General features: G+C 42.2%; 1 protein-coding gene across 2 annotated transcripts; it reads left to right on the top strand.

Annotated features, from left to right (window-relative positions):
• Nucleotides 1–343: 343 nt before the first annotated feature.
• Nucleotides 344–23,563, top strand: LOC139447663 (monocarboxylate transporter 14-like). 2 transcript variants are annotated; one of them, XM_071229090.1, is made up of 9 exons: nt 344–431; nt 5,841–5,939; nt 17,083–17,146; nt 17,493–17,716; nt 18,596–18,739; nt 19,027–19,956; nt 20,370–20,420; nt 21,601–21,727; nt 21,926–23,563. In XM_071229090.1, exons 4-9 carry the CDS (start codon nt 17,524–17,526, stop codon nt 21,954–21,956), a joined length of 1,476 nt encoding a protein of 491 aa, XP_071085191.1. In that variant the 5' UTR covers nt 344–431; nt 5,841–5,939; nt 17,083–17,146; nt 17,493–17,523; the 3' UTR covers nt 21,957–23,563. The 2 variants fall into 2 exon arrangements, with proteins under 2 accessions (XP_071085191.1, XP_071085192.1); XM_071229091.1 differs by lacking the exons at nt 344–431; nt 5,841–5,939; nt 17,083–17,146 and having other exon boundaries at nt 17,388–17,716.

The raw sequence follows: 23,563 nt of genomic DNA, 5'->3' as shown, positions 1-23,563 counted from the left end.
GTCCCCCGCCGTGATATTGCTGGAATATTGCTAAAAGCGGCGTAAAGCCACACTCACTCACTCACTCACTCACTTCTAGTGTAACCATACATAGAGTCCTAGTTAATTTTTGACATTAAACAATATATCACTTGTCTAACCACGGGTCCGGGTAGTCCTGTGGGTACCCGGGTCCTACTCAGTACCCACCTGACCCGAGTTCCCCGTCCCGTCCAAGTCCAAGTACTATCTGCTTTGAAAAGACGAACAGCGGATGTACCGAAATCCTAGGAGGCTTGAATCAAGGCTATGACCACGCGGCACGATCAATACACGGTTTCTCAGAGGTACTAAATCCCCATAACACCGGTCGACTGCAGCCGGAATACAGTGGATCACTTGCGAGCTGCTTGTGGCTGGAATACAACAGTCCAGCAACCCTCACAATCTGGGTGAGTGTTAGTGTTTCTATGCGCCATTGTAACAATCAAACACTAAATTTTCACAGGTGTTGATACTAATGATAGCAAGTAAAACAGTATGATTCGTGAACCTAATTTTTCTTGTGGGAAGCGTACATGCACAATACGACTGTTATTGAGAAGGCTTATCTTACGGATGACTGAATATGCGCGCGGGATGAGTAGATTCTGATACCAATCCAATTCAGCATCGTGTTATAAACATGTAATCAACTTCTTGTAGTCTTGGGGACGTCTTAGAATCTCTGCTGTCGTTTGAAAACAAGGGCCTGGCACACGCGCGTTGCAGGAGTATTATTAGAACGGTGCATGCGTTGTTACCCGCCCGTGAAATCTGGTATTTTGAAACTGTAGTATAGTTTAATATCACACGTTTTACAAATTAGTTCGCATTTTAATCCGAAAATCTCAAAAGAAGCAGTTTGTATCATAAGATTATATAATATTTTCCAAACCCAAAAGCACAGAAAAATTACATTAAGTCTGAATACAAATTAATATTCGTATCAGTGTGTTATGAATATGGATGTTATCTGCGCTGCTGCAAAATGTTCTGTTGCCTTGGAAACGATACACTTAAAAACTGCATCTGACAATGTTTCGAGAGATATGTCCAAAGAGAATTATAAAAAGTAGAAAATACGTTTTGTCAAAATAAAGCTTAAATGTAAGCAATTAATATACACATTTATAAGCAGGCAGTTTTTCTATAGAAATATAACTCTGTTCTTGTGTCACAACCTTATCCAATCAGAATCATCCTGTTATATTGTAAGTTATTATATTGTCGCACGGATGTCACACGGCTCTTTTTTAAGTGGCATTAACTCCGAAACGACACTGAGTATGACAATGTGTGGTTATGGGAGAGCAGATGTTACCAATTGAAAAGTACATTACATACTATCTTTATGACCATCATTTCATGAATATGATATACTCAAGCAACAACTGCCGCGCACATCCGCAGCGTATCAACACAATCTTGTATGTCGAGACACCCTCCCAGCTTCCCATCGTACGGTGAGTGTATCGGGAAGTGGTTAAAGCGTTCGCTCGTCACACCGAAGGCCCGGGTTCGATTCCCCACACGGGTGCAATGTGTGAAGCCTATTTCTGGTGTCCCCTCGGCGGATAATCGATTGCTTCTTCTTTGGCGTTGATGTTTTATGTTTAAGATAGGTTAATTATCTTGCAGCAAAAAGGCAGTTATTCTTGTTTCGCCATTTCAAAAACGTATTTGCGTTTATTGAAAAAAAATGTGTATTTCCTCGAGGGTTCGAACTCAGCTTTTTATGGACGAGTCCACGAGACTCCATCTTGGAACTGACCGCCTCCGTGGTCTAGTGGTAAAGCGTCCGCCCGGAGAGCAGAAGGTCCGGGGTTCGATCCCCGGCCGCGTCATACCAAAAGACGGTAAAAGATGGTACTTGTTGTTACCCTGTCTGGCGCTCGGCATTAAGGGGCTAAAACAAGGACTGGTCGGCTCGGAGTCTGTATACTGTGTCTGAGTGGTATATTCATGTTAAACTGCGGCATGGTATCTCAGTGGGTTAGCACTAAATCGGCATCAGTCCGAACTAGTACAAGTAGCCACACAAATACACACACGTACATGCACGTCGCTATATAAGTGCAATAATCTTGGACGCGACGTTAAACCCCATTTCACCACCACCACCATCTTGGAACTGAATTCGCAAGTATATATCTTATGTTCTCCTGACTGTCACGTGATGCAACAAAATCTGGCGGCAGTCGTACCTATAGTATACTCTAATATAAGGGCTTTTCTCAAACACGCCCTTTGTACAAACTTCATGTAGCTGGATCTGGCGTTACATGATTACACGGACAACATGCAATGTCATAACTTCGTTGCTTTCCGAAGATATTATGTACAGGTAACGGATTAAGCCGAATTGACCCGAATGTTTAGTGTTTCGACTGATACAGTGTGCCGTTTGACGTTTACGTACTTTTACGTGCATAAGGTTTAGTGGTCAGTGTTTTATATACATGAGCAGGGCTGCCTAATCACTTTCCTTCAGACCCTAACGAGGATGTCATCATGGACTAAGTCGTAAACAAGTCTAAGTAATCTGTAGCGGATTAATAGGATAAAGAAAATCAAGGTCATCAAAGGCATAATTGTTCCACTCAATCGTGTTTACCTTGACAAGACCGCATTTAGTTACTTGAGGGAAGTTTAAATTTAGTGTAGTGTGTGTTGCATGTATGATAATGAAATCAACATTATGTGTATTTTTCTTTAACATGGTACGCTCGTCACGCCGAAGACCCGGGTTCGATTCCCGACATGGGTACAATGTGTGAAGCCCATTTCTGGTGTCCCCCGCCGTGATTTTTAGCTGGAATGTTGCTAAAAGCGACGTAAAACCATACTCACTCACTCACTCACTCACTTGAACATGGCTCAGGTTGCCATGAGGTGTACCGGACGCAACTCGCCGTGCTGGGTCCCCAGTCATGAAGCCATCATGACTTTATAGCACCCTCGTGACTTTATGGCGCTCTCGTGAGACTAGGGTCTGGTGACTTTATGGCGCACTCGTAAGACTAAGGCTTCGTGTTTTTGTGGCGCTCTCGTGAGACTAAGGTGTCGTGACTTTTTGGCGCTCTCGTGACTTTATGGCGCTCTCGTGAGACTAAGGTCTCGTGACTTTATGGCGCTCTCATGAGACTAAGGGTCTCGTGACTTTATGGCGCTCTCGTGAGACTAAGGTCTCGTGACTTTATGGCGCTCTCATGAGACTAAGGGTTTCGTGACTTTGTGGCGCACTCGTGAGACCAAGGCCTCGTGACTTTATGACGCTCTCGTGAGACTTAGGTCTCGTGACTTTATGGCGCTCTCGTGACTTTATGGCGTAATCGTGAGACTAAGGTCTCGTGTCTTTATTGCGCTCTCGTGAGACTAAGGCCTGGTGACTTTATGGCGCTCTCGTGAGACTAAGGTCTCGTGACTCAAAACACCCTCGTGAGACTAAGGTCTCAGGCTAGTTCGCCTTCCTGCGTCACTCCCTACATTATGAACCGACACAGGTTTTACTCGCTGATTACTTATAAATTAAACCGTGAAACAATTGTAAAACATTCATTAGACATAACATAAATATACGCTTACTGTAATATCATATCATACCATTTCATTAAATGTGACCATATACAAACTATTATAACTGCTGATAAATACACTTACATTTACTTTGCATCAGTTCTTATGTATATCATATCCCTACAGATCCTAGGCATTAGAACAAGCTGTGAAAAATCAGCAAGAGACTAACTTTTAGAAGGGAATCCCAAAGTCCAAGAATAAAAAAACAGTTACCGGTTGCACTCTGTTATATTGGAAATGCCCAGTCCATGAGGCATGTAGGGCGTCCGTTTGACCTGTCCAAATCACCCAAGCTGCTTTTGACTGAGAACAGGAAGAATTGGAGTTTGATAGCAGTTAGTGAACGTTTTGAACCGAGAAACTGGATACCAAAGGTTCGAATGTACATGGCAAATGCCATTCGTTTGTTTGACTTATCAGAGCACTTCGACGACTTTTTTGCACACTTCCGTGTTACAAGTCGGCTATTCGAGACTATACTCGGTGACATCAACATGTGCCCGTACCTAACTAGAACTTGAAGTTGAATTGTTTGATAGGCATGATTACTTAGAAGTTGACGAATGACAAGCAAGACTTGCGTGGCAACGGTATAAGGATCTATACCGAAACGTCGCCTTTACAGAATTAAACGAAGTTGTTATCCATAAAATTGTGTCTACTTGAAGTGTTGCTCATGTGCCTGTCGCATCTGAACAACAGTAACTGTTATAGGAAATGTTTGTTTGTTTGTTGTCTAACGCCGCACTCAGCAATATTCCAGCTATATGACGGCGGTCTGTAAATAATCGAGTCTGCACCAGATAATCCAGTTATTGACATCATGAGCATCGATCCACGCAATAGGGATCGATGGCATGCATCAACCAAGTCAGCGAGCCTGACCACCCGATCCTGTTAGTCGCCTCTTACGACAAGCATAGTTGCCTTTTACGGAAAGCATGGGTTGCTGAAGACCTATTCTACCCCGGATCTTTACGGGTCTTAGGGCCTATCCAAATCAACGATTCACAGTCAAGATTGTGCTCGCCGTTGTTCGTGCGATTTTGTTACTGAAGGATAGTGTGAGTAGTAAAACTGTCCCCAGTTATTATCATATCATAAATCCGGGGGCACGGGTGGCCCAGTCGTCTAAGGCGCCGCGATTCGCTGTGCAGAGTTGCGTCCCTTTGGCACGCCAGAAACCTATGGTTGTGGGTTCGAATCCCGGTTCGCCCCAATTATGTTCTAGGTTCGTCAGCACCATACCCGTGATCCTGGGTTTCACTGAAGTGGTAAACATATGAACCCTGCATCACTTCGGGCTTTCCTCTCACATTGAGCTGACACGCCGTGATATAACTGGAATACTGTTAAAAGCGGCGTTAAACCCAACTCACTCACTCACTCATGCTAAATCCTCAACATTGTTTTTATTTTCACCTGTCCTTCTGTATATCATTTTCTAACCACGTTGTTTATAAATAAATGTAACGTTTATGTGGGTGAGGCACAAATCAGGTTGTCAATTTCTAAAACCCTTTCATTATTTTTTCAACTTAGTTGAATGGATAGAGTGACGTGTTATTGTTCTAAACAAGCACAGTGATCACATCTTACATCTCTGTCTCTCTCTGGCCGCCTCCGTGGTCTTGTGGTAGAGCGTCCGCCCGGAGAGGGAAGGTCCCGGGTTCAATGCCCGGCCTCGTCATACCAAAAGACGCTAAAACAAGGACTTGTCGGCTCGGAGTCAGTATACAGTGTCTGAGTTGGGTATTCATGTTAAACTGCGGCATTCTATCTCAGTGAGCTAGCACTATAAATCGGCATCAGTCCGGTCTAGTACAAGCAGCCACACACACACAGACACACAGACACGTGCAGTGCAATAATTTTGGACGCGACGTTAAACCCAATTTCACCTCACCTCTCTCTCTCTCTCTCTCTGTTTCTCTCTCTCTCTGTCTGCCTGTCTGTCTCTCTCTGTCCGTCTCTCCCTTCCTCACTGTCTGTCTGCCTCTATCTCTCTCTCAACCACGCTGGGATTAGCTTAGACTACACTACTCATTAAATTTTCCGCACGATATAATAGGGTATATATACCTTTCGAAATGATGACACATGCTAAACCTTGTCGCACTCTGAGTATTTGGATTTTGTTGACACAAGGTCAAACATCGGAACATGACCCAAAACCTACATTTTCGACCTCACCAAATGACCTCAGCAATAGGCTGTTATACTGATAACATGATTTTCAGATGCAGCCCTTGGTTCACCAGCAGCAGCTAGCCAGCTGACACACAACGTCCGTCCCACAACCACAGCCTAGACAGCAACGTCATCATCACCAGCCGCGGGTAAGTGCAGGTGCGTGTTTCCACTATAAAACACAAGGTAGAGCCAGGACTAGCGTCGCGTGCATGCTTGTGGCGTGCGTGCGTTCAAATGCCTCACGCCCAAATTTAACATAAATGTTAATATTACTGCCCTTGACATGAAAAAGTTACGGGGCGGTCGGGTAGCCAGCCTAGTTGTTAAAGCGTTCGCTCGTCACGCCGAAGACCCGGGTTCGATTCCCGACATGGGTACAATGTGTGAAGCCCATTTCTGGTGTCCCCCGCCGTGATATTGCTGGAATATTGCTAAAAGCGGCGTAAAACCATACTCACTGAAAAACCAAAACAAACGAAAAAGGTATGTTGTTTCACGTAACATTTTGTATGGAACTATTGTCAGCTTTCAACTGTTATCGACGCGCTGCATACATCATAACCGGTATTACGATGTGTTAGCGGTGTTTGCTAGGATCTGTTGTTCATGTTTTGAAAGTGAAAGTAGAAACCGCTTGAGATTGTGGTCAGATATGATTTAATTGACCCATACTATCGAATCCATTTCTTCAACATGTCGTCTTTGGGCAGTCATTTTATTTGTATAAGTATAAGTTCATAAGAAAGGTGCAACCCTGTCTTAAGAGATAACTTCGCGCCAATACAGCGAGAATGGGCTCAGCTAAGATGTGTTTCGCTACGACACCTTGACGTCTATCTCGGCGCTAAGACAGCTTCGTGAATAGGCTACCATGAGAATAAGATGGGTTATGAAGGGAGTTCAAAGCCACATGAGTGGATTGTAGGCATGTCAATGACTGATTTGTGCTTCCCACGTCTCTTAGTCTTACTTGCCTTAGAAGTGAAGCATAATATGTTCTGTTTATTGTCTGACCTTTTGGAAGATGCCCCCCCCCCCCCCTCCCTCCCCATGATGAGACCCTCGGTATCCCAGACACGGAGGTCATAACCTGTCCAGATAATGGGACAGTCGTCGCCTTCTTTGGAAGTGGCGAACCCAGGTTTCGTAGTCTCAAATCGTTGCAAGAACCTTTGTGGATCAGCTTCCAACAGTACTGGATAATCACAAGACATTTTGTGTATGGTGCCTTTTGAACAGATGTCAGAAGATCGGGTCGTCAGGCTCGCTATCTTGGTTGAGGCATGTCATCGATTCCAATTGCGTGGATCGATGCTCATGATATCAATCACAGGGTTGTCTGGTCCAGACTCTTTTATTTAGAGACCGCCGTCACATAGCTGGAATATTGCTGAGTGCGGCGTAAAACAACAAACCAAACCAAACCAAACCAACAAGCTGATATTGTCTTCTTTGCTGACGTATCTGTTGCAATGGAATGTGGTCTCTACTGTGAGATGCGCCGCGAACTAGCAATATGAGGCTCAGACATCGCTAGGGTTTTATAAAAAATAAACGAGTTGGCCCCGAAAACGCTCGAACAAAAAACTATGCTTCAGACTGTAGAAAAAAAAGACATTGAGGCTAATAGTTTTGATTACAAATATACTGGTTTGGCAGCTGTAGCTGATAAAATGTGGGACGGTCGGGTCGCCTAGTGGTTAAAGCGTTCGAAGACCCGGGTTCGATACCCGACATGGGTACACTGTTTGAAGCCAATTTCTTGTGTCCCCCGCCGTGATATTGCTGGAATATTACTAAAAGCGGCGTAAAACCAAACTAACTCACTCACTGATAAAATGTCTTGTCTCCTTACGAAATTCTAGTTGACAGTTTTTGCTGTGGTAGTGTGTAACGACACGTTTCGCACTTGAATCACTGTTTCATCTGCCTTGATTGTGGTGACATTTTCAGAGTCCTTAGAGCGCGCCAAAAAGCTATGATCGTGGGTTCGAATCCCGGTTCGCCCCGATTATGTTTCTAGGTTTGTCAGCACAATTCATGTGCTCGTGGGTTTCTTGCATCACTTCGGACTCTCTTCCCACATCAAGCTGACACGCCGTGATAGAACTGGATTACTGTTAAAAGCGGCGTTTAACCCACTCTCGGGTTCTCGGCGTGTCACTCTCTCAATCAGCTGAAACCCTTGATCAACTTGAACTCGCTGACAGATGCGTATGCACAACTGTCTAGTCAACTACAAACTCCTACTTATATAGGTACTAGTTCATAGGTTTGTGTGTTGTGTTTGTTTGTTCTTTAACGCGGCCTAATAATAATCGTCATGAGCACGGAGGGTGGTCGGGTAGCCTAGTGGTTAAAGCGTTCGCTCGTCACGCCGAAGACCCGGGTTCGATTCCCGACATGGGTTTAAAGTGTGAAGCCCATTTCTGGTGTCCCCCGCCGTGATATTGCTTGAATATTGCTAAATGCGGCGTAAAACCATACTCACTCACTCATGAGAACGGATCCACGCATTCGGGATCAGGTGGCATGTAATCAACCAAGACACCGGGTCTGACCACCCGACCCACTTTGTCGCCTCTGTATTTATCCTTTAATGTGTTGTTAAACATATTTAAATCGTACGGCTCCTCCGAGGATTGAATTTCCCCATATTATATCCCCTTGTATACACCGCACTATGCCAGCATCAAGAGCTTAATCTAATCTGACAAGTCGCTGACGTAACCAACAGGGCTATACGTTGGTCGTGAAGCAGGTTCAAGTGTTATAGGAAAGGATTAATCGAGTTTGTGTAATTCGGTAACAGTATCATTGGAGATAATATTAACTTACTGCTTTAACAGCGACACATTGTGGTATATGAGTTTGGAGGTTTATGTTATGCATGGGATCCAATTAACCCTTTGAATAGAGTGTAACAGCTGTATGTGAGGGATGTCAGCGTCGCTCACACTCCATTTTCAAACCAGGAATATTTATCCGTCATCCATACATATTACGAGCATAAAAGTTCCATGCCATATGTTATGACTCAGAAATGCATAATCGTGAACGATTCTGAGGTAAGGAATTACATGTTTATGCAAGTCAGCCGGAGAAAATGTAGCTCTAATATACTCCACGATGCTTTTGCGTGGCAGAATGAAAGACATAAGCTGCATAATTATATATACCACAAATCGGACAAGGCTGGCATGAAACAGAGATGCGACCACAGCCATCATCATGCAGACCCTGCACAATACAGAAGCCGCCTCACGGGCACCTACGAGATGGACACTGTGTACAATATATCTCATTGGGACTTACTAATTTGTGTGTACAGTAAACTACGGTTATAACGAACACGCTTATAACGAACTGACGGATATAACGAACTTACTTTTTTGTCCCTAAATTTGCTGTAGTTATGCTGTATATATGCGTATAACGAACTACGGTTATAACGAACTAAAATTAGTGGTCCCTTTGAGTTCGTTATAACCGTAGTTTACTGTACTTACGCAATCCAGGATATATGTGTGACTGTTTATAAGTGCAACGAGGTATGTTTGATCAAAGCCAGTATATTAATGCCAAATGGGTCTTTCCAAATTTTTTTTTTGTATATGTGCAATTTAATCCAAATTGCATCTTTAGTCAAGCTACATCTTTGAAGTTATTGTGCAGGGAATCTTTGAAATGTCTTTAGGCTACGCCAGACATATAGATACAGAGTCAAATTTAAAGCTCGACTCGTAATTTATAAAATCTAGACAACATAATTTGTCATTTGTTACAAGTTGTTACAAGTTATTAATGTGCACAGTCTGGTACAAAATTGAATGTATTGTCTAGGACTTTGGATTCAGATTGGGGCTATTCTTGGGTGAGCCACCCCACACATGTGTGTATTATATGTCAGTATTAAATAATTAACAGCAAAGCAATATTAAGGATTTCAGAGTTTTGATGTCGGAATTAAGGATTATTATTTTTCTGGGGCATAGCACCCACAATATATGGGCAAGTTCCGTCAAAGACACGGGAAGAGCTCCCACAAGTACCATTTTACTCGCGCGGTAAAGTTAGACTCGCTTCAAATTTCTTTATGAGAAATATTTGTTGAGATGTTTAATTTGTACTTTTAATCACATTACTGATTATCATTGTCATTATTCGGTACTGAGTCGCACCGTGAGACTCCTGAATTCAAAGAACCTTCAGTGATATATTTATTGAATCTGCGCAAAGTGGTATTTACCTGGTAGTGAAATAGAATATTACAAATATCACTTGGTTAATTTTTAAACTGTCACTAAATAAAACTGGCTAGATGATCACTTCAATATATACATTTGGTACACAGCGATTTCAACGACAACATGAACTCATCGAACTGATTATGTTCACATTTGCACTGTTGTTTCCGTTGGTGTAAAACATCAACCACATCAATTTAGACTCATGTAAGCTTGGGGTCCAAGCTTCACGGAACGGAGGGAAGTTGTCATAGCGACCGATTTACGACAAAAATTGTCTGAATAAACATTTAATTCCAAGGCTAATTGGAGACATGACATCTATATGCCTTGAAACACTTAATTGACGTTATTTATAAGATGCTAATCCCAATTGCTAATCCCCACTGTATTGTATATCGACCGTCTGCCATCATGAACGAAATGTGCAAGTATGTCGCTGATGAAATACGGTTGTTTATATTTATGACTTACTAAATGTCAGGTGACCTTGGCTATATAAGCCTTGGTCCAGAGATGAAAGTGAAGGAAGGAGAGAGCGAGAGCTACAACGAGATAGACAGACAGACAGAGAGACACGGGACAGGCAGACAGACAGACAGAGTCTTACCCTTAGCCTAGCTAGGGTTAGGCTGGGTGCTCCGGGGCACCTAGACAACAACCACCACCTCTATGTGCTGATCTGGCACATAGTGTCTTTTGTATGTATATATCTATCTACCTGTATAAAGTAAAATTGTATATACCGCAAGCCATCGTCTCCAAGTTGTCACTTCCTACTGAGAACCATACGCCGACCCATTTGCATATACGAGTATAAGGTGATAATTTCCTCAAAAAATATTTGTTGGAATAGGTGCCACAATATTGTGTTCTAAAAATCAAATTTATTACGAAAAGGTGTTATTGGAAACAATGACATTACAGCCAATTGCATAACCAAACTCATGCTCATTACCAGTTACGTTAATTAATCAATTACTGCAAACATTTGATCACCTACCATTCTTATTTCATCAATTTTGGTATGTACATGATGAACGTTTCTTTTAAGTTGTGTTGGAGAGAAGTTAAAAAGTGATTGTTACTCTCTATATTTTTGCACAAGCATTTTCAAAACACTGACGGTTCGAACTATGATGTTTGTTTGTTTGTACGTTGTATGTCGCACTCATCAATATTCCAGCTATATGACGGCGGTCTGTAAATATTCGAGTCTGGACCAGACAATCCATTGATTGATATCATGAGCATCGATCCACGCAATTGGGATACGATGACATGCATCAACCAAGTCAGCGAGCCTGACCACCCGATCCCGTTAGTCGCCTTTTACGACAGGCATAATCGCCTCTCACGACAAGCATGGGTTGCTGAAGACCTTTTGTACCCTATATCTTCACGGTTGACCATGATGTAATTATACTCACAGGCAAAAGAAACGCAAGTGTTTTAAGCAAATAGGTAACAAACACGGAACCATAAATTGATACGTGTTTTAGCATGTCGTGAAGCCTGATGGTGTTATCAATATTTTTGGTTGCATTTTGGAAGCCCCGAGTGAAAACGGAACATAAAAAACGAATCGCCAAAAACGCACCTTTTTAATGAATATGTGGGTATCATGCACCCATTTCTCGCGAAATCGAAAATGCACGAACTGTCACGAACTCAGGTGGGTATATAACTGTGGCCGATTCTTGGACCGACCACTCCTTGGTCAACAATGCCACGCTTAGCTCAAATTCATAGAAACCAGGCTATCGGACGTTTGGAAGCTGGAGAGTCTGTCCAAGATGTTGCCCGTCATTTCAACGTTAACATGACCACAATTTACCGTCTCCTGCATCGATACAATACTACACAGACCACAGATGACCTTCCTCGGAGCGGTCTTCCTATGGTCACCACACCTCGACAAGATCGGCAGATTACCCGTCAACACCAGCGACATCCGTTCCTAACTGCAAGTGGAAGTGCTCGACAGACCATGGGAACACATAATCGACACATTAGACGGGACACTGTGATCCGACGTCTCCGTTCCAACAACCTCAGATGTCGGCGACCAGCACGTCGTCCTGTTCTTCAACCACGGCATCGACAAGTACGACTTCAGTGGGCACAAGGGGCGGTCGGGTAGCCTAGGGGTTAAAGCGTTCGCTCGTCACGCCGAAGACCCGGGTTCGATTCCCGACATGGGTACAATGTGTGAAGCCCATTTCTGGTGTCCACCGCCGTGATATTGCTGGAATATTGCTAAAAGCGGCGTAAGACCATACTCACTCACTCATTCAGTGGGCACAGGGTCATCGCAATTGGCGTCACCGTGAGGGGAGGCATGTCATCTTCTCTGATGAAAGTCGCTTTTGTGTCTCCCATGCAGAGGGAAGAGTCAGAATTTGGCGGCGTCGAGGTGATCGTTTCGCTGACAGAAACGTTGTGGAAAGGTATCCATGGGGTGGACCTAGCGTCATGATATGGGCAGTGATTGGACTTAATGCGAGACTTGGACCCATGTGCTTTCTGAATGTAGGTCAAGGTCGGGGACACGGCGTCACTGCTCAGCGGTATATCGACCAAGTGATCAGACCCCACGTTGTTCCATTTTTTGCACAACATCAACAACACATTTTCCAGCAGGACAACGCTCGTCCCCATGTTGTCAGAGCTACCATGGCCTTTCTGCAACAACACAACATCTGTGTTCTACCGTGGCAAGCCCTCAGTCCTCATCTGAACCCCATCGAACACTTGTGGGATGAGGTTCAAAGGCGTCTGCACAATGTGCGACCAGTCCCTGAACCTGCCGATGAACTACGCACAGCTGCTCTGCATGTGTGCAGGAGGATCCCTAGGGCCTCCACAAATCGTCTGATCCACTCAATGTACAGGAGATGTGTGGCAGTGATCAATGCTAATGGTGGTCACACCAGGTATTGACTGACATTTGGGGTATTGACCCGAAACTCTGTAAGCCCTTAACATTTGAAAAAAACAATTATGTCATCTGCCTTTTAATCCATTAAACTGTCTTCAGTCAATTCTTTGTCAATCTTGCCTTATTAGTATTTCTTGTCTTTACTGTTGAAAATAAATAACATGTATAGTGCATACTCGACTTGCGTTTCTTTTGCGTGTGAGTATACAAATAGGAGCGTTTGTCCATTCGGATCAATCTATATTTGGAGCACCTGTGACTGGGCCTGACCAGTATAGCATCCAAGGCCATGAGCGTACAGATTATCGAGGTCAATAAACACGGCACTGACGCAGAAATATGATAGCTGTCAGGGCAACGGCTGTACCCTGATTCCAGAGTTGTCAGAGTTGTTTCCCCTTATGATGAGGGCCAGACAAGAGAACAAAGTTGCCTATTTGAGCTACGATAAACTGGTAGTTGATGGTTCTATTTTTGTTCTGGGAGACGACGACACAAAAATCAGACAAGTTGGACAGCGTAGGAACTGGACAAGATCATCACCCAATCCTACTGAGACATCATCGACGTCTGCTGCTGGGTCATCATCTTCATCGTGTACATCTGTGTAAGGACTAAACTCCAAAATTGAGTTTGGTGACTTTATTTCATTCTGCTGGGATCTTGAAATATTCTGTTTTGTTGAAACTATGTGTACAGATTCTTGTGATGTATTAACGAAAGTATTCAGTAACTATGATAATTATGTTTGTGATCCAGACCGTCTCTCCGACCGTGTGAGGTTATCTTGTGGAATTCCAGTTTGCATTAAACACTGTTTGGCAGTATCTTTCGAGAGAGTTTACTCCAATGGGGAAAATGTTATCTTTTTCAGGATTGTGAATGCTGATAGTCTAATGCACGTTTTCATTGCCTTTGTCTATTTTCATCCTGAATCATCTCCGTTGTACAATAAGTGTGCAGAAAATGGTACAGATAGATTGGAAAATCAGTATATATCAAACATGATTAGGGTGAGTCCTGTATATTCATCTTATGTGGTGATTTTAATGCAAGAACGGGATGTGACCGGGATTTTATCCTTGATGATGATGTAAAATATTTACCAATCGATCCACACTATGTTAGAGATATTTTTTCAGTTACAAGAAGTGTTCGTGACTACAAAACAAATCACTTTGGTAGAGCTTTCCTGGACTATTGTAAATGGCAGAGCCCCATAGGATATCCCGAGCAACTTCACATGTGTGTCACATACAGGCTGTAGTACTGTAAACTATTTCATAGCTTCCACTGATCTTTTCCCAAATGTCATTGATATGCCAGTTATCCAGCCTACAGATTCAGATCATATACCCGTCATGTGTACAATTAAAAATGTAATATACAGTCAAGTCATGGAATCACCAGAAACCACAGATGGTATAGTGGAGACTGTTCCTAGATATATTCTACCAGATGAAAACTTGGGGTCATACTTACAATGTCTTCGGAATACTACAAGTCAGATTATATCTGAACAATCTCCGTGATAATAGATGAAAACGTTAACAAAGCCGTTGAATAATTATCTGAAATTATGATTGATACTGCTCTAAATGGAAGAGCTTATGATACAGCATCTGAGCAAACAAAAAGATCACAACCTCCTTGGTTGATGATGACTGTGTCCAATTCAAATCTGAGAAATATAGACTTCTGAACAAGTTCAGAAAATATAACAGTGCAAAAAATATATTGAAACAAAGGCAGATTTTGAATGTGCTGTGAAAGAAAGAAGAACATCTGTAATATGAAATGACTGATGAGATAAATGCAGCAGCAAAGGACGATGGCTGTAAGAGATTCTGGGATACACTTAAACGTGCCCTACAATACAAGAACTCTAGTAATACAATATCACCTGACGTTTGGGCATCCTATTTCAAAAACTTATTGAACCCTGCAACTGCAGAAGATTGTTCTGAATTTGATCATTCGGTTTCCCAATTCCCTGATAACCATTCTTGTGAAAATTGTAGTATATATTTTATTGATCATTTATCGGCCGAAATCACTTCATACGAAATATAAGAAGCCATTTCCAATCTAAAACCCGGCAAAGCACCTGGAGAGGACGGATTACCTCAAGGGCTTTTTAAGTGCGGGAGACCTTTTCTCATTACTTTTTCGAAATTACTATGTAACAAAGTATTAGATTCTGGTATTTTCCTTTCTTCGTGGAACTTAGGTATGATTATCCCGTTATACAAATCTGGAAAAAAGGTGGAACCAAATAATTACAGAACAAGTTATTCACTTTTGTGTTAGAAAAAAGGTTGAGAACATGGATGGAAATTAATGATTTTATATCGCAATCTCATGCTGGTTTTCGCTGTAACTATTTTACCATAGATAATGAGTACGTTTTACTGTCATTGTGCTCGAAATATATATGCAAATCGAAGGGCCGATTTTACTGTGCTATCGTTGATTTTAAGAAAGCCTTCGATTTTGAGAATAGACAAAAGTTATTGTATTTACTTGGGTTGTCGTGGGAAAATGTTTAATGTTCTGCAAAGTATGTATTCAGCAGTAAAAGCATGTGTAATAACTGAAAAGGGTAAAACAAACTGTTTTTCAACGTCCAGAGGTGTAAGATAGGCATGTCTTTCGAATCCTGTTTTGTTCATTTCTTTATCAATGAACTTGTTATTGAAATTCATAAACCATGTAATTATGGTATATTTGTGCATCAGGATATCGTTGATATTATGATTCTATTGTTTGCTGATGATATTGTTATGTTTTCGATGGGGGTTGGAGGTAAATTAAAATAAAACAAACATAATTGGCTTTTGAAAAGGGGAAAAATGGACTTCCGAGAAGGTCAAAACTTACTATAAATATTTGTGTATCATGTTTTCTTCTATATTAATGTGGTCAGTAGCATGTAAACAACTTGCTATTGAAGCTTCAAGAGCATGTGTGTCTGTGTATAAATTGTTTAAACAAAATAAGTGTATATCACTTTCAACAGAAGGCAATATTTGTGATTGTAAAATTGCACCTGTATTATTATATGGTTCGGAAATATGGGAAACAAAATATTATGCTTCATACTTCAAACGTTTTTTTGGAAATGGTAAATATGCCTCAAATAAAGGAATTCTTGGTGAAACTGGACGCTGCAATATGTTTGTGCATAGCCAAGTAAGAGTAGTTAAATACTGGATAAAGTTACTAAGAATGGAAGAATGCAGATCTCCTCTTCAATGTTATAAACCGTTAAAGCAGTTGGGGTATCTGAAGTAAGAAATCTGTTATTTACATGTGGTTTTTTTGTTGTTGTTAATCGCACAGGAAATTGGTAACATTCAAGTGTTTATGGGAATATTTAAGCAGCGAGGGAAAGATATATTTGCACAAAACCGGTTTGAAACTGTTTCATCTTCGCATTACCCTAGCAATTATAGTGAACTAAAGTCACATCTTCAACAGGAAATGTATCTATCTGTCTTACCAGACAAGTCATTAATAAAAACGTTTGGTATATTTAGAATCTGATCATATAATTTCAATTTAAATATGTGTCGTAAATCGAAAGATGTTGATGCTGTTAACAGTGCTTGTACCATTTGTGACAGAGGTGAAATTGAAGATGAATTCCATGTCTTATTTAAGTGTAACAAGTATTAAGAGTTAAGATCTACATTTCTTCCTTTCTTGAATAATGACTATAAATCTGAAATGTTAATGATAAATGTTATCAACTCACAAAATTAACATGTTATCTTTTCAGTGGCTACTTATATAAAGCTTGTTGTTACTATTAGATTCAAGAAGATGTAGTTTCTGTATATGTACGTGACATCATATTAGGAGTTAGTATCAATATTAATTTAGGCCATATGGCCATAATACTGAATAGACCTGTCTGTCTGTCTGTCTGTCTCTGTCTGTCTTTCTGTCTGTCCAATTAATCCATGCATAGAGCAGTCCCAGGTGAACTCTGCAGTAAACTTGATCAAACTGCTGAGGTAAACTTACCAAAAGGCTGTTCACTCGAAAATTAATACAAACTCATTTTTATCTTTACTAATTTCAATCTCTTGTCTTTAGACATTTCAGGTTTGGTTTAGCATGTCAACTTTTGATCGTCAAAATACCACAAGAACTTTTTAAGGTGAGAATAATTTATTTCAAATTCCGTTTTATTGTAGCATTCATATTTTGTATGTTTGATTTGCATGTTAAATATTAGGGCATCATTGGAATGCAAAATGCGAAAATAAAGCTTGAAAATAATGACAAATTGTATTGTTTGATAAAAAATGTCAAATTCCGCGATTTTCCTGCAATTCTGCGTTGAGTCACATTTTTTTAAATTCTTTCCGCGATCTTGGAATCGCAGTGTTCGTCTAGTTTCTTGAACTTGACCTTGAACCCCACCCCGCCTCCTTTCACCTCGACGAAAGCCCGAGTATTGGTGACGAGTGAACGTTGGTGCTTAAGGTGCATCCTATTTCCAGACGTGACGTTCAGATCGACGCCGTTGACGTGATGACGAAGAAGGACGTAGACGAAGGCTGGGCGTGGGTGGTCCTGGTGGCGTCCTATATGAACGGGTTCCTGCTGTCGGGAGTGTGTTACATGGGAGGGATGTTCCAGGTCGTTCTGTTGGAGCACTTCAAGCAGAGCGTGGGTCTCACAGCCTGGGTCACGTCAGTGTACGCTTCACTCATGTTGTTTGCAGGTGAGTCTACTGGAGTGTCTTCACCATTCACCAATGTATATACATGTAGGTGTGTCTTTATGACTGACATATAGCTGCAATTATCATATCCCTACATTTATTCATTCTTTATTGTCCGCTGGTCATTTTTAACTACTGGGGTCTACATTTGTGACTCACTGGAAAACTGGGGGCACGGATGGCCCAGTCGCCGTGCAGAGTTGCGTCCCTTGGGCACCTATGATTGTGGGTTCGAAGTGGTAAACGTCTGAGATCTGCATCACTTCGGGCTTTCCTCCCACATTAAGCTGACTCGTCGCGATATAACTGTAATGCTGTTAAAAGTGGCGTTTAACCCAACTCACTCACTCATTGGAAAACTGCTTTGGTTTATCACAAACCTCTTTATATGTAAACGTTATTTAAAGGAAACTTCGTTTACGATTCCAAATCAAGAACAAAAAGCCTGTTGTTCATAAACGCAACCTGCCGATCCCACGAGGTCTCGCTCGATTTTCTTTTTCAACAATGTTCGTCGTTTCTATACATGTATGAACAATACGCATAATTTGAATAAGGATTCAATATCAAAAACGAAAACCAGAAACGGTTTTTGAAAACATCCACGAACGACGTAAAAGCTAATTATTCGAAAGAATATGAATCGCTGTAGCAGTAGTGCAGCTATATTCACAGCCGTGAACACAAAGAATAGCCTTTGGGGGGACATGAACCCAGATCTTCGGTCTGGCGAGCCAAAGCTTTAGCCACAAGGCAATCCAAGCTTCTCGGAATAATAATCATGGACATATGTTATTATCTACTGCAATAGGTGTGACCTAGGATGTAGGGAATCTTCGGTATTGTTTCTTGTTCACTGATGACCGTGTTTACTTCCAGGACCTCTAGCGAGTGTCATCACTTCCTACTTCGACTGCCGGACGTCCGTGATGCTCGGCGGTCTGCTGCTCGCAGGGGGTCTGGCCGGAAGTAGTTTTGCAACATCCTTGAGCTCCCTATTCGTGTCCTTTGGTATTATTGCAGGTGATTATTTAAGGCATTTCTTGACCACCTATTAAACTGCATACCCCCATTTCCAATCAAAGTTGTTGCCATGGAAAGATGTTTTTTTCGGAAAATCAAAAACTAAAAAAAGGCACCAGTTCACCAGAGCTATCTTTGTGCCAATTTAGGTGAAGGGATATTGTACGGGTTTTAATATCTGTTCGGTAAACGACATCTTGCACGGACGAATGAACGGACAGACGGTGTTCATTGTAATCATTGTTTGATGGCCATAATCCAACATGATGCTCTTTATTTCCCCACAGGTCTTGGGTTAGGTTTAAGTTACACGCCCTCTATCGTCATTGTCAGCTACTACTTTGAAAAGAAACGGACGCTTGTGACGAGTGTAGCCCTTTCAGCCGCCGGCACTGGACTCTTGATCGCGCCATTACTGTTCCGATATCTACTGGACAACTATGCATGGCAACAATGCCTGGTCATATTGGCCGGAATCTGTGTTCATGTCACGCTTTTCGGGGCCCTTATGTTTCCGATACACGAACGAAAGGATGGCCGGGTTTTCTCCAAGTGCCGGAAACAGAGGCCAATTGATCTGCCAGAAGATCTCGCATCTAGCCAGCTGCTCAATGGAGCTGTAGATAATGACATTAATCATTCCAGGATTACGTCATATGAGACGGATAAGTATGGAAGTATAATTCTCAAAGACGACTTCGAAGCAACCGAGAATGGATTGTTTACCGAAGGAAATCGGACTTCAGAAAGTCAGTTGGATATATTCAAGAATGTGGCTTTTGTTGTGTTTTGTGTGAATCAGATAATGGTGAACGCAGCATGTGGCGTGTTCAACATCCATTTGCCGGCTTTCTGTGAATCCTACGGTACCAGCGCTCAGCGGGTTTCCTGGGTCCTCTCGGTTAACGGCCCAGCCAACATTGTGTCGCGAATCCTGCTGGGGGCGTTTGCACACGCCAGCGAGAGGGATGTGTGGGTCCTATATTATGGAGTTCTGTTGACTTCCGGTACAATATTCTGTTTAATGCCGCTCTTTGCGAAGACATACGTCACTCAGCTGATAGCTGTAATTCTCATAGGAACATATCTTGGGGGTTCGTATTCTCTACCGCCTGTCCTGACAATAGAATGTGTTGGTCTGAAGAAGCTTGCGTCAGCGTTTGGTGTAACCATGATCTGCGCTGGGTCTGGGTGGCTGGTGGCGCCGCCTATAGCAGGTACGACCATTACAAAATATCCGATATTTACATATGTTGACCAAGATGGAATTTGCTAAATAGTACAGAACACGTTTTAGTTGTTAGTTATAAGGGGCGGTCGGGTAGCCTAGTGGTTAAAGCGTTCGCTCGTCACGTCGAAGACCCGGGTTCGATTCCCGACATGGATACAGTGTGTGAAGCCCATTTCTGGTGTCCCCCGTCGTGATATTGCTGGAATATTTCTAAAAGCGGCGTAAAACCATATTCACTCACTAGTTCATAAGAATAATCCCCCTCGACCAATGTCGCTGATCTGTGTTGTGAATTTGTCTTTATTGTTTACATGTGATATTCTAACGTCAAATCTCCCCCAGAAGATTCAGAACGAAGTATACTCACGACGTTTTCAATACAACACGTGTCTGTTTCAGGGTGGTTTGTCGACTTAACAGGCTCGTACGACTACAGTATGTATCTAGCAGGTGAGACATCGCACATAGTGTTCACAGATAGTGTACACTTATCTTGAAATGTCGGTTTCATATTATCATGTTGATTACTTAACGCACATAACCGCGGTTAGAATTGTTTTCAGCAACTCTACTTGTAGCAAGAGGCGACTGACGAGATCGACTGGTCAGGCCCTCCGACTTGGTTGAAGCAAGCCATCATATCCCATTTGCGTAGACCAATGCTCAAGATGCTCAATGGATTGTCTGGTCCAGATTCGATTATTTACAAACCGACGTCATATAGCTGGAATATTTGCTGAGTGCGCCGTTAAAGAACAGACGAACAAACATTGTATATCACAAAGTCCACGCAACAAAACGGGATAATACATCTGAATACACAATTGGTGTCTTTCTGCACTCGACCCGTGAAGATTCCGGGGTAGAATAGGTCTTCAGCAACCCATGCTTGCCGTAAAGAGGGGCGGTCGGGTAGCCTAGTGGTGAAAGCGTTCGCTCGTCACGCCGAAGACCCGGGTTCGATTCTCGACTTGGGTACAATGTGTGAAGCCCATTTCTGGTGTCCCCCGCCGTGATATTGCTGGAATATTTCTAAAAGCGGCGTAAAACCATTTTCACTCACTCACTTGCCTTAAAAGGTGACTATGCTTGTCGTAAATGGCGACTAACGGGATCGGGTGGTCAGACTTGACGATGCATGTCATCGATCCCAATTGCGTGGATCGATGCTCATGATATTAATCACTGGCTTGCCTGGTCCAGACTCGATTATTTACAGACCGCCGTCATATAACTAGAATATTGCTGAGTGCGGCGTAAAACAACAAAGCAACCAACCAACTTTCTGTCACTTATTAAAATTAACAGTATAGTTAAAGTAGTTTCAGACACGGGAATATTTATTCATTTAAAAAAATAGTGCAATCAAAGATGGTGTGTAGGCATTAGTGTTTGCGATACTCTGCAATTAAGTGCAATGGATATATTTTAGATACTTGTACACAAGATAAATGTTGTTCTCCAAACTAATGTTTAATGTGTTCGTACACACTCGGGGTCATCGCAGATTTTCAGTGATCATTCATAGAATTTTGGACCGCAATTTTGCCTTTAACGCCCAAAGACGTTTATTCCGCGGATACTCCTGATTGGCTATTCTCTGACGTTGATGTTTTATGTTCCTTTCAAGGTGTCTTGATGTTCCTGTCTGTTCTTCTGGGGTTGGTGGTGCCACAACTAATCAAGTCTAAGAACGAGTACCATATTCGAAGAGACCACTCAGTTGTCATTGAGGATGCGGAGAAAAATGATGAAGGGTAAATTTGTATCATTTTCTTACGCGAGTCAGATTTTACCCATTTCTATCAATTGCTTCATGACAAAATATTTAAGATGTAATAAGGAAAATGAATATAAGTACATGTAGTAACAATTCTTGTTATTGTTTTACCAAGTCTTGATTACGTATGCAGGGAAACTTAATGGAGATAAAACGTCTTTCCGTTGTATTTCAGTACTGAGATGCATACAAGGGAGGTAGATTGATCATTGCCTTCATCCGCCTTACAATCCCGTACTTGTGAGTGTGCTACACTTGTACGGCTCATAATTTCTTGACGACGGAGTATTTCAAGGTTATAATACAAAGGTCTGGCCCCTGAAACCTTGATAACTCCAAGTCCTCTTGACAATGGAAAATAGTCGACTTATCTGTAGTTACGAGTGCCGGCATTAGCCTGGTGGTGTTGAGGAAGATGATGTTGCGTGGTATTAACGGTGTATCGACACGTGAAGATCCGGGGTAGAATAGGTCTTCAGCAACTCATGCTTGTCGTAAAAGGCGACAATGCGAGTCGTAAGAGGCGACTAACGGGATCGGGTGGTCAGGCTCTCTGACTTGGTTGATGCATGTCATCGATCTCAATTGGGTTGATCGATGCTTATTATGTCAATCACTGGGTTGTCTGGTCCGGACTCGATTATTTTACAGACCGCCGTCATATAGCTGGAATATTGCTGATTGCGGCTGAGTTACGGTTGGTTCAGTCGTCCAAGGCGCCAGAAACCTATGATTGTGGGTTCGAATCCCGGTTCGCCCCGGTTATGTTTCTAGGTTTGTCAGAATGCCACAAGCAGAACCATGAATATCCTACTTCACTTTTCATATATATTTTCATCTCCATGATACACAAAACAGATTCTCATTATATGTCAAGTGTATATTTAAATAGAATGCGATATGTTTATCCCTAATAAACGTTGAGTAGCATAGGTTTGTTCACATAAACAAACGGAACTACACATATGTCAAGAACTCCCACGCATGTACAGCCATGTATGGTTCCTCCTCACTCGTCTAATTCGCTGTGCAGAATTGCGTCCCTTAGGCAAGCCAGAAACCTAAGATTGTGGTTTCAAATCCTGGCTTGCCCCGAGTTTGTTTCTAGGTTTGTCAGCACCATACCCATGCTCATGGGTTTCACCGAAGTGGTCAACGTCTGAGACCGTCATCACATCTTACCTGTTAACAGCGGCGTTAAGCTCAACTCCTTCCCTCATTTACCCACGGACAAATGCAGACATAGTATTGGGTGTCATAGTAATAGTAAAGTGCAGCCCGCCAAATTCCAGACGGAATCACGTCAGTGCCAAAGACGCCACAAGTAGCCTTATGAATGCATCCACGTATGCTTGTGATAATGGACAGATTATATTTTACCAGAAGTGATGTCTGTGATTATCGATGCCAAGTCTCCATCAGACAAACTAACAGCTTGGACAAGGTTTATGTCAGAGGTGTCATGTTGTTGACTGAACATGATGTGCGTTCCCTTTGTTGGAGGATTGCATTTTTGTGGATGAAAGTATCATTGACTTTAGGCCAAACTTCTTTAACTTGCTTTACGGATTTTTACAGGAACGTAACTCGAGTCGGTAGGTGAGGAAAAAATGCAAACATAGGCTGGTAAAATAGTGAAAATGTTTTTTATGTGTGTGAGGAAAACTTGCAACACTGCTTTTGCTTTGAGCAATGTACACCTGACGAATCAGGCGGGAACACTGCAGTACTTACTTACTTACTTACTTTGGAGATTTAACGTGCGCTTTCCGACTGATGCGTATTTCGCACACGGGCCCGGCCAGGCTATTTA

Source organism: Haliotis cracherodii, unplaced genomic scaffold (genome assembly GCF_022045235.1).
Source record: "Haliotis cracherodii isolate W230 unplaced genomic scaffold, xgHalCrac1.p SCAF_7, whole genome shotgun sequence".
Lineage (NCBI taxonomy): Eukaryota > Metazoa > Mollusca > Gastropoda > Lepetellida > Haliotidae > Haliotis > Haliotis cracherodii.
Note: the sequence above shows the minus strand (reverse complement) of the source record. Positions and strands in the feature narration are given on the sequence as shown.

Excerpts from the sequence above, each read along its gene's own strand:
- LOC139447663 (XM_071229090.1), top strand. The coding sequence starts at position 17,524 with ATGACGAAGAAGGACGTAGACGAAGGCTGGGCGTGGGTGGTCCTGGTG. Across the intron at positions 18,740-19,026 it reads GTCCTTTGGTATTATTGCAG|GTCTTGGGTTAGGTTTAAGT; the intron begins GTGATTATTTAA and ends ATTTCCCCACAG. Across the intron at positions 21,728-21,925 it reads GCGGAGAAAAATGATGAAGG|TACTGAGATGCATACAAGGG; the intron begins GTAAATTTGTAT and ends GTTGTATTTCAG.